This window comes from Perca fluviatilis, chromosome 13, assembly GCF_010015445.1.
Source record: "Perca fluviatilis chromosome 13, GENO_Pfluv_1.0, whole genome shotgun sequence".
In the NCBI taxonomy this organism is placed as follows: domain Eukaryota; kingdom Metazoa; phylum Chordata; class Actinopteri; order Perciformes; family Percidae; genus Perca; species Perca fluviatilis.
The window spans coordinates 2,406,732-2,420,769 of record NC_053124.1 but is presented as its reverse complement, the minus strand read 5'-3'; the positions used below and the strand labels follow the sequence as shown (position 1 = coordinate 2,420,769).

The window sequence follows — 14,038 nt, the reverse complement described above, 5'->3', positions numbered from 1 at the left end:
CGGAAGGCTTGTATCATGTGGATGCAACAACAGAATTGTTGTTATTACTTAGAATTCCTCATGGAACTGAGCACACCTTCATGTCTCTTTCTTTACCGACATCGTGCCGCCCTAATGTATAGTGTATAGCACTCTGTATTGATGAACAGACACTGTCTGTCTACATGTGATGGTAGTGCTGATGTGATGAATGAGCAGGTGTGTGTATTGACTAACCTCCAGCAGGACTATTGATGTCTCTGGACCTGTTTGTCCCACATCCAGTTCACCTCTCATCTGTTTTTCCATTTCCCCCCTGCCTCTCCCCGTTCCCTCTCTGCTGTGTACAGATCATGAAAGAAATCCAGGAGCACAAAATCAAAATCTACGAGTTCCCAGAGACAGATGATGAGGAGGAGATGAAGATGGTCAGGAAAATCAAGGTCTGTTCCTCTAAAGCAACCCTCCATGAAACTTTAAATAATCTGTCTGTGGTTTTTAATTTACAGGGTACCAGTGGGCTCAAGTATTAAAGTCTTACATTTAATATTCAAAAAAATAAGGCCTTAAAAGTACTGGATTTCGTTAACAAAGGTCTTACATTTTGTCTTGTCCTTTCGTAGAATTAAATAAATACCGTAACGTCGTGTATAAATACTTTGTGTGGGTAAATTTACCTTATTTTGTATTTTTACTTTCATAGCTTAAGAGCTTTATTAGACTTAGACTATTAGACTTTTATGGCACTATTTTGCACCCGGCACAGCGCCAAGCCCGACACAAGTATCTTTGCGAGTTTAAGGCCGGTTAAACACTGACTGCGTGAGCGTGGCGTTTCTGTTGCGTGGCGGCTGCGTGGATTTTTCTAAGTCTTTACACACCAGAAAGGTGTCTGACGCGGTGCTGCTGCTGCTAGCCTTGTCTGGACACATGGATGTTTCCCATTGATAAAATGAAAAACCATGTTAAACATAAATATATACGGATTTAATTACAGCAAAGACAACATCGGCAGTATTGACGGCAAAATAGGCTACAGAATATTTAGTTCTGTATTGACAGGTGCAATATTAGAAAATCGATTTTCTTTTTTTTAAATTACATTAATCTACATTTATATCAAAACCTAGAGACTTTCAAACATCAACATGTCATTTATTAATATGTATTCGTGTCTAAATGACATATAAACATCTTTTCTATTTTGCCTGGAAACGCTTCCAACACGCTAGCTTGTCGCGTGAAAAATGGGCGTCTATTCTATTTCTAGCAGGCACAGGTTTTTGGCGCAGCTCGAGCCGCCCCTGAGACACACGTGTCATACAGGCAGTGTGTAAGCTCTAATCTGTTAACATGGGAGCCCAAATATAAACGGATACGCCACACAGCTGACACGCTCGCCCGACGCATCCAGTGTGTAACCGGCCTAAGACTGACGCAGTTGTCAGTTTCCGCACCGTTTAAACAGCAAATGCACCTAAAATGCGCCTAGGCTCATGCACAGCGACACACTATGCTTGTTAGACACACAGGGACGCACAGCAGCACACACACATGCAGAAGATTAAAAATAAAAATAGGTGTGAAATAGTATTATGATATTATCACTTCACGAGCAGATCAGTTTCTTCTCCTGAACATCTCTCCTTCCTGCTCAGCAAATCCTCCATCATAACAGCAATGCTCCAAGGTCCAAACGCGCCTGGCTTTTAAAGGGAATGGGAGATGATCTCTGATTGGTTGATTGCATGTTACGCCCAAAACACACCTATGACTAATGAAGACACTAAGTACGACCCTTTTGAACCATGCGCCTGCGCACGGACCCTTTTTTTTCTGCAGTTCAACTAGCAAAAGTGGATTCGTACACGCCCGTATACACAAAATGTTTTACTAAATTCACGTAACGTTACTTAGTAAATACTTCTTTTCTCAGCTTAAAAGCCACACTGATTTTATATACTATGGCCGTGAAGTTGGCATTACAATTTCTCTTTGGGGTACCCTGATTTATGTCATGCATACTATGTCTCTGTGCATGTTAGCGACCAGTCACAGTTTACAGTGTATTTTTAGCCATTGTGCAACAGTTGTGTCCCCTCCCTCCTCGCTGCAGGACCGTTTACCCTTGGCTGTAGTCGGTAGTAACACCATCATCGAGGTCAATGGGAAGCGAGTGCGCGGGAGGCAGTACCCCTGGGGTGTGGCTGAAGGTGAGAGGTCAAAGGTCAACTTATCCCAGCCTAGAAATTGATGAACTAAGTGGTGTCTCTCTGTCCCACTCTCACACACACACACACACACACACACACCCTCACACACACACACACACACACACACACACCCTCACACACACTCACACAGACCACAGTTTCCACTGTTTTATTGGATTATTGAGCTGACGTGTAGATGGTTTGCAAAGCAGTAACACAATCAATGTGCTCCTTTTTTGTTCTCATTCCAATATTCAGCACACACACAAACACACACTGTGGTACTGTGTTATTGAGTAATCGCAGCACTGGGACTGGGTACTAGTACTTGATACCTTAAGTTATCAACAGAAAAAAATAACCCAGTACTGAGTAGTATCAAAACTTCTCCACTCGAAAGAGTTTGATCCTTTTTGTGAACACACCAAAAAAGAAAAGACTATTTGCAGGGCTGGGCAATATATCGATAATATATCAATATATGAGACTGCATATCATTATAGATTTTGGATATCCTAATATCGTTCTGGCATAAGTGTTGTCTTTTCCTTGTTTTAAAGGCAGCATTACAGTAAAGTGATGTCATTTCCTGGACTTAACAGACTGTTGTAACAATTTTATTATTTCCCTTTACCCACTTAGTCATTATATCTACGTAGGGCTGGGCGAAAGGGAGAAAATCAGATATCACGATATTCTTGACCAAATACCTCTATCGATATTGCGCCGATATCTGGGGTTGACAGTTGGTGCTTTGACAAAATATCTTCACACTTATATTTTAGATAAATAATCTTCAGTAATGTTGACATAATGTCTAAGTGGGGAAAAGACAAATAATAGAAGAGCTAGAACAGTCTGGTAAGTTCAGGAAATGACATCACTTTACTGTAATGCAGCCTTTAAAACCAGGAAAAGACAACACTTGTGTCATATCATGATATTGCGATATCCAAAATCTAAGACGATATTTAGTCTCCTATCACGATATCGATATATTGCCCAGCCCTATATCTACATTATTGTTGATTATTTATGAAAACTCTTGAGAAAAACTCTATGAAAATGACAAACTGTATGATAATGAACACCAGTTAAAGTGCTCATATTATGCTTTTTGGCTTTTCCCCTTTCCTTTATTGTGTTATATATATTTTTGTGCACATTAAAGGTTTATAAAGTGAAGAAGGCCCAAAGTCCCCCCCTATCTCCAACAGACAACACTATTCACAAACTGCTCCAAACAGCTCTATTGTAGTCCAGCCTTTACTTCAGAGACAAACATGCATCACTTTGTAACACATGTTATAATGCTCGCCTAGCTGCTGGCGTAGCACGCCCTCATACTCTGCTTCTGACTGGCTAGTAGTCCTTACCTAGGCACTGAGCATGTGGATGGGGCAGAAGTGCAATGTCTCACTCTGTAGCTAAAACAGAGAGCTCAACACACAGGCTGAAAAGAGGAGCTGCAGCAATGTGCAGTACAACAAAAATATGGTGTTTTTTGAAAATTAAACCGTGTAAACCTATTCTGTTACATCCTCTAAATACAATTATGAACCTGAAAATTAGCATAATATGAGCACTTTAATGTAATCTCATGTCATAGTTTTGTATGATCTGGCTGAGAGAACCAAAGAACAGGAACAATGCAAGCCTCAATGAAGAAAAACACAAGCCAGCGATATTGATAATATCAAGAAGAAAACAACACAGTGACACACTCGAGCCAGCAGTGGGAAACTAGACGTTTTTTCTATACAGGATATGAGAGCCCTGTTTGACCTGACACAGGAAGTCGCTGTCACATTGTGGTGAGACGTATGAAGCATGACAAACGTATTCAGCTTAAAGATGAGCAGAGCGCCACACTGTGAACGTGACAGAGGTGTCTACTGTAATGAATGGGAGACAGTGAAGGGAACATTCCAGATCATGTAGATTATGCGGTTGTCGTCTCAGAAGAACAACAACAGCTGAAGACCTAAGTGCATTACAGCCTGGCATTTTAGTTGTAATGCATCATTGTTGTAAGTGATTCTTACATTCCCTAATTGTGAAAATATAAACCGAATAAAAAGCAAGAAACGGTGGCCGGGTTGGCTGAGTGGTAGAGCAGGCGCACATATACTTGGAGGTTTATGCCTTGACGCAGAGGTCCAGGGTTCGAATCTGACCTGTGACGATTTCCTGCTTGTCTTCCCTCTCTCTCTCTCTCACTCCTTTCTCACCTAGCTGTCCTGTCAAAAATTAAAATGGCAGAAAAGCCCCCAAAAATAATCGTTAAAAGAAGCAAGAAACGTTTTATAATGTCAACCTCTACTTTTGCCGACTGGACCGAATTCTCGGTGGATTTCACCTTTTTTTTTTTTTTTTTTTTTTAAAGAAAACATATCCGAGGAAAACAGGGAATTTAATCGTGAATAGACGAAAAAAAGCAACATTGAAAGACATGGGGATGAAAGAAAGAGAGCGATTTCTGAACCGCCTGCAAAAAGCAGAGCAGAGCAAATCTACATTTAAGAACTGGGTAAAGTCTCCCTAAAAAAAAAAGAAAAAGATCAAAAGAGTATTTGCGGCTCCAGACAGATTTGTGTTAGTGTGTTTTAAGTATCATCAGGAAAATGTACTCTCATACTTGTATCTATCATAATTGTATTTAGAGGTTGTACCAGATTAGGTTTGTTTATGTGGTTTAATTTTCAAAAAACACCATATTTTTGTTGTACTGCACATTGCTGCAGCTCCTCTTTTCACCCTGTGTGTTGAGCTCTCTGTTTTAGCTACAGAGTGAGACATCTCACTTCTGTTCCATCTTTGCTGGGAATCGCACATGCTCAGTAGCTAGGTAAGGACTACTAGCTAGAAGCTAGCGCTGCTTGCGGTTAGCCACCTCGTTCTCAATGGCGAAAGAACACACACGAGTTCACCCTAATCTACAAAAGAAATAGTATAGAACTACTTCCATGTTCCTGCTCTGCAGGTATTCCACGCAAAGTGTGAAGTGCGCCCTCGTTTAGAAGAAGTCTCCCGGCTAATCCTGCCTTGTACTGACCCAAGTTGGAGAAACCGCTAGCTGATGTAGTATTAGCTAAAGTGGTTAGCACATGCCAAATGTTTCGGCTGATGATGTAGACGGCCCTGCAGATTTTGAACATCTCACCAGGAGACTGAAGCCAGGACTCATTCAGAAACCATATCTCACTCAGAACACCATGGATGTTTTTTTCTTCCAAGTTTGTATGCGTGTGGAAGCACCAGAGACACAAAATAAAAAAGGATTTTTTTCATAATATGGGCACTTTAAAGTATTCCATGTAAAATTACTCAATGCCGAAAAATCCTCACGTTTTAGAAACTGAATCAAAGTATTTAATCGGCTAATCATTTCGGCTCTAATTGTAGGCCGTTATATTGTTGGGTAGGTTAATTAATAATAATCATCATATTTTCTAAACTACGTGTTCGTTTCCAAAAATCTTCACTTGTAAAGTAACTAGTAACTAAATCTGTCAGATTAATGTAGCAGAGTAGAAGTAGAAAGTGGCATGAAAAGAAAAGACTAAGTACAAGTACCTCAAATTTGTACTGTACTTGAGTAAATGTACGTAGTTACATTACACCACTGTAGGAGTGCTACTATGAAACTGGTTTGCCATCCATGGGGAGTGAGTTTTGGAATACCAAAAATGTGTTTGGCTCCGTGGAGAGAGAGAGAGAGAGAGAGAGAGAGAGAGAGAGAGAGAGAGAGAGAGAGATCCCTGGGAAGCTATGTGAGGCAGCGCAGAGTCCCCAGAGAGCTGTGCTGAGCTTCAGTGTGGGAGGGACACACGCTGCCCCCTGCTGGTGCTTTCTGGTACTGCAGCCGTCCACGTAGTGCTACTGCAGGGCCTCGGGAAGCCCGAGCCACTGTTGACTCATTAGCTGTGGTGGAATGGAACGGAGTACATTTACTCAAGTACAAATGTTTAGGTACTTTACTCAAGTCTTTTCTCTTCATGCCACTTTCTACTTCCACTCCGCTACATTTCAGAGAGAAATATTGTACTTTTTACTCCACTACATTCATCTGTTACAGCTTTAGTTAGTAGTGGTGACTTTACAAATAAAGATTTTTGCACACAAACATGTAGTTTATAAAATCTGTTGTTTTATTATAAATTAAACTATCCAAATCAGCTCTGTTGTTAAAAATAGTTACTATCCCTTAAGAACCATTACTCAAGCCAATTCTGTCCTTTCAGGATATGGAAAAATTGAATTCATGCCTTCATTACATCATAGCTGGACCATTGCAATTTCCTTTATTTAGGCCTTCCCCAGTCTTCATTAAGTCAAAATGCAGCTGTAAGGGTGTTGACTGGTACTAAAAAATGTGAGCACATCACCCCAGTGCTAGCCTTTCATCACTGGCTACCCGTCAAAATCAGGGAGCAAGAAATATAACTGAATACATCCATAATTAATCCTGTGAGTCAAATAAATGAAATCCTTAAGCACAAAGAGCATGGAAACGTGGTGAGGATATCAAATAATGTCACATGGGAAAAATAGAAGTGAATAGATTGGTTAATAATTGAATGTCATGTGATGTAATGCTAAGACCAAATAGGAAAACTAAGCGAAACGGGTTGGTAAAAGAAAAAATGAAAAAGAGCATATCTAATTTATTTTTTTTTACCAACTAATTGGGGCTCAAGGGAAAAGTATAGTTTTATATAAAGTGTTATATTTCTGTGCGTACTTAATTTGTATGAACTTCATCAATTATTGATGCATTGATTGATTTTTCTGACCAGTCTGATAACCTTTTACTGCCTTTTGTCGGTTCCAGAGCTCAAATAGTTTTGGTTTGTGTGATCATCTGACTGCTTGTGTGTGTTGCCCTACCCTACCTTTTCTTAGCCACATTCTGAGATCTCAGCCATCACTTTAACTGATGAAACCGATGGCCAGAGCTTCAAAAATAAAAACCAAGTTGTTATAAATTGTATTTTTTTTTTTTTTTTTTTACATCATAAGCTGCATTGCTGAATATCATTTGCTATACTGACGGTTTACTTGCTGTATTCATAATTAGGGCTGGGCAATATGGAGAAAATCAAATATCACGATATTCCTGACCAAATACCTTGATGTCGATATTGCGACGATACTGTAGTGTTGACTATCGGTGCTTTAACAAAATATTATTTACACAATGAGATTTTTGATAAATAATCATCAGTGTGTAAAGGCAAATAATAGAACAGTCTGTTGAGTTCAGAAAATGACATCACTTTACTCTAATGCAGCCTTCAAAACCAGGAAAAAGACCACACATAATATATTACGATTTTACGATATCCAAAATCTAAGACGTTATCTAGTCTCATATCACGATATTGATATAATCTCGGCATATTGCCCAGCCCTATTCATAATCCCTACAGGGATCACTCCTGTTCGTGTCATAATCACTCCACGTTATGGTGTCTGAACTGCTCGGTCTGTCTGTTCTTACAGTGGAAAATGGAGAGCACTGTGACTTTACAATCCTCCGGAACATGCTGATCAGGTGAGCAAAAACACATAATCTCATCAGTACAGGGCAGTCATGCTGGGCTAAGTAAAAAGGTTTAATAATAAATACATCATGAGTCTTTGTCTGAGATGATGTCGATGTACGAGCCACCCCCTCACTAGAATAAGTGTGTTTTCCTTCAGTTCTTAAAGGGTAATTTTGTGTGTATTTTTTTTTTTTTCTCAACATGGACCCTATTTCCCGTTGCAGTGGTGTCTAAGTGACTAATGTGAACAAAAATCTTTGAAATTGTTCCAGGATTGAAACGCTGTAACTAGCAGCTTCGAACCGGGCTGCAATGTGACCCTAAAGGGCAAATGTGCGTCGTTAATTTGGTCCACTAAAAGTTCTGTTTTTGCCGCTGATAGACTCAGATTATTAAGTGTCTGACAACATTATGGAAATGATCCCCACAGAGATAGACCTTTTAGTTAAAGAGTAAGATCCTTTTAGTTTAACATGAAACAGCTCCGAGATCGCTATCACTAAACCCACCAGGCTCCATGTAAATGTAGAGTACTTTTAGCGTGTATAGAGCCAGCATATCTCCACATGTAAATCGGTAAATTATGTGTTTATTTCAACCAAACCAGAGTGGCGATTGTTGACACAGTGGAAAGATGAACCAAGACGGCTTTTGATAGTTTTATTTAGTTTCTGTCCACTTTGAATGAAGTGTGTTTTATGATGATAAAATTACTGTTTATTCAAATAGAGTCTGGCAATAGTAACACTGAATAGAATATTAATCTAAATAGTCATTGGCAAAACAAGCACTTTTAGTGGATGTAAATTAAAGTTGCACAATTGCCCGATAACTTACAGTGTAGCTTGATTCGCCGCTGCCAACTGCAGCGGTCTTGCTTAATACTGGACCAATTTCAGAGACTGTTGTTCTTATCAGTCACATACACACAAAAACACATGAAAATAGGGTCCAGGTTGAAAAAGAAATAACGTTAAAGGACAAATCCGGCGCAAAATGAAGAGGGTAAAGTAAAAAGTAAAAATAAATCACTATTTCTATACCACTAATGAGGCTCAAAATAGCACCACACTTCCACAGTAGCATAATGAGGGTCCAGATATATAACAGATATAAAGCTAATTAGCAGTTTGCGTTAAAACTGGTCACATTCGATCAGCATGAAAACATATCCCAGAGAACGGTCGACTCGGTACACGTGTTATTAACTCTTAGGGTCCTTTTGCACCGGATTTGTCCTTTAACCTTTTAAGGAGTGGTCAGAGGCTCAGGACTGAAAATGAAGCAAAGCACAATACTTGATAATACAATATATGTACTGTAAGCAAACAAATCTTCTAATGAGAGTAAATGTGCTAATTTACTTCCCTCTTGTTTCCCAGGACCCACATGCAGGACCTAAAGGACGTGACCAACAACGTTCACTATGAGAATTACCGCAGCAGGAAACTTGCTGCCGTCAACTACAACGGTGTGGACAACAATAAGAACAAGGGACAGCTAACCAAGTAAGTTCATCTGTACACCGCTGTGGGGTTTGTTTTGCTGAAATGCACATTTCAGGGTCTCTGCGAGGTCTTAAAAAGACTCAAAAAAGTCTAAAATTTAAAATCCAAATTTTAGAGCTTTAAAAAGTCTTAAATTAAGTATTGTGTTCTAGGTCCAATATAATTTTAAACCAGACTTTATTTCCTACCTCCATGTAACGCTGCCTCTAATGCTGGTGTTGTAGTTCTTTCTTTCACCAGTCCATATTGAATTCAATTTTTTTTATGTTGTAATATATATTATTTTTTTTCTTTTTTTTGAGGTAAAAATCTTTTTAATAAGTGAATTACTGCGTTTACAGTGCCTGTTTTGTCATTGCTACAAATTATATTGGAGTGGTATTTTCAGCCACAAACCATAACATGACATTACCATCTTAAAAAGCTTCCTTCTTTTTATCACTCTCCCCAGCACTTAGTTGCAAATACTAATTTTACATCTGACTTTTGATTTAGAGGCACAGTATGCTAGCAGCATTTAAATCAGTGGGCCCTTTTTTGTTGGGAAGAGTTGAGTGACATTAACAGTGTGAACTAATGGGACGATGTTGCTGATTTGGCTGCTGGTTCTATCAGGACGCTCTGAGCAGCTCAGTCACTGTGTAACCACGGAGGAAACTACAGGTCAGAGGTCAAAGTCTGCAGCCACTGACCTGCAGATTAAAATTGGCAATCTGTCACTAAAGCAGCTCCAACCTTTAAACCCATTACTGGCCCAAACAAAGCAGCACTAACCCTCCGACTTACTGGCCACCAGTACCGGTTGTGTTTAATCTGACAGTACTAACCGTTGCACCGTCTGACTCGTGAACCACCGGCTGCAGCTGTCAGCCACCACCAGCACACTCTCACAGGCTAATGCATGATTTAATGCTAGCACGCTAAGTGTCTGTGCATCTGTTTGTTTTTAGAGCTGAGACGGCTGATGGCATGTAAGTGTTACTTCACTTCTTCAAAACCTCTCCAAAGAATTGCATTTCCACTCCTCTCTATGACCATTTTCATTTTCCACTGATCTTCTGAATTCTTTTTATTTATTTATTTATTTTTTTTTCTCACCTGCAACTCTTGACATCAATGCAATTCATTTAAATGAAGCATTGAATAATTAGGTTAAATTTAGTGATCCTGTTTGGTCACATATTGCATCATTTCACACAAGAGACAGTTTTACCATCGAAAAAGGTCACAGCTTATTAGCTTCTCATGGTGACTCTGGTTAAGAGTCACCAACACTCAGTGTGTTGTAGACACAGTGACATTGCCATCCCTAGAGCCAAGCTAGCAGGGTAGCTAACAAGCTAATAATAACTGGTCTGATAAGGTACATTTGAGCTTCCATTAGCCCTCATCTCTATGGCTAATGTGAACTAATCTAGCTAGCTAACCCGCAAACATGCTAATGTAGTTAATAACAATGTAAAAGATGCTTCTACTCGGTTCAATTAACATTGCTCATTAACATATCAGACACGTTTTCCATTCACAAACAAGATATCAGCTACTGCAGAGCTAAGGACCTCCAATATGGCTGCTGGAAAGTGTTTTTTGTTCTCCAGCTGAACGAGTAGGTAGCGTGTCAAGATGTCGTCGTAGCAGGGCTTGGTTAGGTCCGTGGTTTATTCCCTTATATTCCCTGTCACCTTCCCGCTCCAACCCTCGCTGGAAGCCGTCTGTTACATGGGGCTTCCAGGGAAGGCAAGCTAGTCGGGCCTCTTCTTCTCCTTCCCTGATCCTTCCTCTTCATCACTCTGAGGGCCTCTTCTTCTCCTTCCCTGATCCTTCCTCTTCATCACTCTGAGGTCACAAAGGCCTTTAGAAGAACTGTCCACCTGGGATGTTACAGATGTGGGACCATTAGGGCTGCATGATATGAGGAGAATATCCAATTGCGATTATTCTGACTGATATTGCGATTGCGATATGATTCTTGATATTGGAGGGAATGATTATTTTGTATCATTATTTTTAATTGTTTTATTATTTAAAATGATTGTAGTGTGATTTTTGCAAGGATCTGTACCAATTTGTAGGATGGGACGTCTCTGCAGCACCACAATACTTAATTCATAATGGTTTGACACATATTTTGTCTTTAACAAATAATGCGCCAAGGGTTCAGAATTAGCACCATCTACTATAGCCAAATGCTGGTAAAATAAGCAAGTGGCTGGCAGATTTACTCACCAGCCAAAAAACCGATGGTAATCTGTTGAGTGGCTGGTAAGATTTGAACATTCACTAGCCATTTGGCTGGTGGACGAAAAAGACAAATTTTGAACCTTGAGATTTGATATTGCACTAGTCCATTTTGCGATAAAATTGCGATCAATTGTGCAGCCCTAGTGAGCATCCACATAGCAGCCAGTGTGTGCTGTCTGTATGAACGCTGGCTTGTGTCTCCAGGAGTCCTCTAGCCCAGATGGACGAGGAGCGACGGGACCACGTGTCCAAGATGAAGAAGATGGAACAAGAGATGGAACAAGTGTTTGAAATGAAAGTCAAAGAGAAGCTCCAGAAGCTCAGAGACTCTGAGGTTGAGGTAAACTAACAGTTTTTTTTTTTTTTTCATTATTATGTGTTTGTAGACCTTTTGAATGGAATTCCATTTCTAGGCAACAACCTGGCCCCTTGTTAACTTCCTGTCTGTTGATATCATTCACATTCACATGATATCAATTCACACTGTAGTCTCGCTTTGCCAGACCTTCCTCCACAGCACTGTGGAGGAGGGTCTGGCTAGTCCACACAGCATTCCTGGATGGGAGAGAAACGTGCTCTGGTTTATTGGCATTTCTTTAAACCAATCACAATCGTCTTGGGCGGGGCTAAGTGCCGAACGGAGCCACGGCGCCTCTGAAAAATAGCCTCGGGAACAAAGTTGTTTTGGTGGAACGTGTACCTTCAAAAGTAGTTTTAGTCGTGTGAGAGAAAACTCCGATTGGACAGATAGTCTAGCTAGCTGTCTGGATTTACCCTGCAGAGATCTGAGGACCAGTTAACCATAGTCCTCACAAATCCACCGGAGGTTAGAACGCCAACACAAAGGAAGAGGAAGGGGACGGACATCTTGCCGAAAAATGAGGGACATCCGGCGGAATATCCGGCGGCACTGGGGCCATTTAGAATGTTAATGTTTACAAATGTGTTATGGCCTATTACTCTGTGTTCCTTTGCGAATGCTTGGTTAACCTCCTGACTGTGCGTGCGGTGTCCCTGCAGCTCCAGAGACGACATGAACAGATGAAGAAGAACCTGGAGGCCCAGCACAGAGAGCTGGAGGAGAAACGTCGCCATCACGAGGAGGAGAAGGCCAACTGGGAGGCCCAGCAGAGGATTCTGGAACAGCAGAAACTAGATGCCTCCAGGTAAACACTCCATCACACGATATACATAAATGCTTATTATTGACTGTTCCCCTAATAGTGTTAGGGGAACTCGGAAACCGGAGCTGGGAGTGACGTCACGCCCGAGTTGAATGCGTTCCATTTACAAGTCCAATTTTTCATTGTGGGGTTAGCTCTAGCCAGATTAGCCATTGTTAGCACTGACCGTTGATAACAACGCGTTACGCTGTTTTTTTGCATACAAACAGCGTAACAACATTGTCCACAGATGGAAGTTGGACAGCGTTGTGTGAACGACTGATTTAGTGAGACACAGAAGTGCTTATAACTGTACGTTACTACAGCGTAGTAGAGTACACCCAAGGTGCAAGGCAGCAACACGTCGGCCATCAGACTTACCAGAGTGTGTTTTTGGATGAAGGCAGTAGACGGTTCCATGCTTGACTGCTCTTCTGTCCTCGTCTTTTCACAGGACCTTGGAGAAGAACAAAAAGAAGAAGATATTTTAATAACTCTGGAGGACCTTCGTGATGTTACAGTGTATTATTTTTCCAACCTATCAGCTCTTGATTGTCAGAGCATCTGTCAATAAACTCCATCCACTGTTTGACCATATTACTGTGTAATAATCAAGTGAAAGCCAGGGGGGCAGTATTGCCTGGACTCTGAATTTAACCAATCCGTTCTCTGCTCATCCTCATGTTGCTCCTTCAAGAATTGTTATCTCTAAATTGATTCCGTGTGCAGTCCAGTTTCGGGTCGCACACATCCCACAAAATGAGTATATTCACATAGAAAAGAGAGAACTGGTGTTCTTTAATCATGACAAAACAGGAGGGCGAAGTTCAGAGCTCAGTCTTTCTTTCCTCTTTTCTTCTTCTATTTTGGGAATGTTGGATGCTGCACTGCTCTGTGCTGCATTCTTTTAATGCCAAAAAACCAAACATAGAGGTCGGCCTTTCACTTCCTGTAGCATGTGTCAGGCTGAAGCTCACCTCAGGCACTGTTTTTTTATATATATATATACACACTGCATATGTATCTTTCGGTTCACTTATTTAGGCATCACATTTATTCCTCCCCAAATTGGTATGGCTCCTATCTCCTGTAATGTAAATTGTATAACCATCAACAGCAGTGTTTAACTTCAATGTGTAACATTTTCTTACTTTTTTTCTATTGGTCCTGGTATAGAAACTGTTCATTTTGTTTCCAGTGTCATAGCCGGTGTTTTTTTTTTTTTTTTTTAAATTAGCCCTGCCCTTGGAAACCCAACATGTAATCCTGACTTCACTCATGCTGAGTGTAACAATGTCAAGAAACTGTTCTTGAAGTGCTTTTACGTGAATTTATTTGAACTTCTTGTGCAGATTCTATTTAAAAAAACAAAAACCAAATTTCCA

General features: G+C 40.4%; 1 protein-coding gene across 2 annotated transcripts in view; it reads left to right on the top strand.

Moving 5' to 3' along the window:
* The window catches only part of sept7a (septin 7a), a 53,304-nt gene extending 39,643 nt beyond the window's left edge, over window positions 1-13,661 (top strand). The window contains exons 8-15 of one of the 2 annotated variants that reach the window (XM_039820604.1): window positions 330-422; window positions 2,096-2,192; window positions 7,698-7,749; window positions 9,124-9,249; window positions 10,200-10,220; window positions 11,695-11,830; window positions 12,511-12,656; window positions 13,108-13,661. In XM_039820604.1, the coding sequence (XP_039676538.1) occupies window positions 330-422; window positions 2,096-2,192; window positions 7,698-7,749; window positions 9,124-9,249; window positions 10,200-10,220; window positions 11,695-11,830; window positions 12,511-12,656; window positions 13,108-13,144 (708 nt within the window). In that variant the 3' untranslated portion in view covers window positions 13,145-13,661. The remainder of the gene's footprint in view (window positions 1-329; window positions 423-2,095; window positions 2,193-7,697; window positions 7,750-9,123; window positions 9,250-10,199; window positions 10,221-11,694; window positions 11,831-12,510; window positions 12,657-13,107) is intronic. The other variant, XM_039820605.1, reaches the window with a different exon arrangement.
* The last annotated feature ends 377 nt before the right edge of the window (window positions 13,662-14,038 follow it).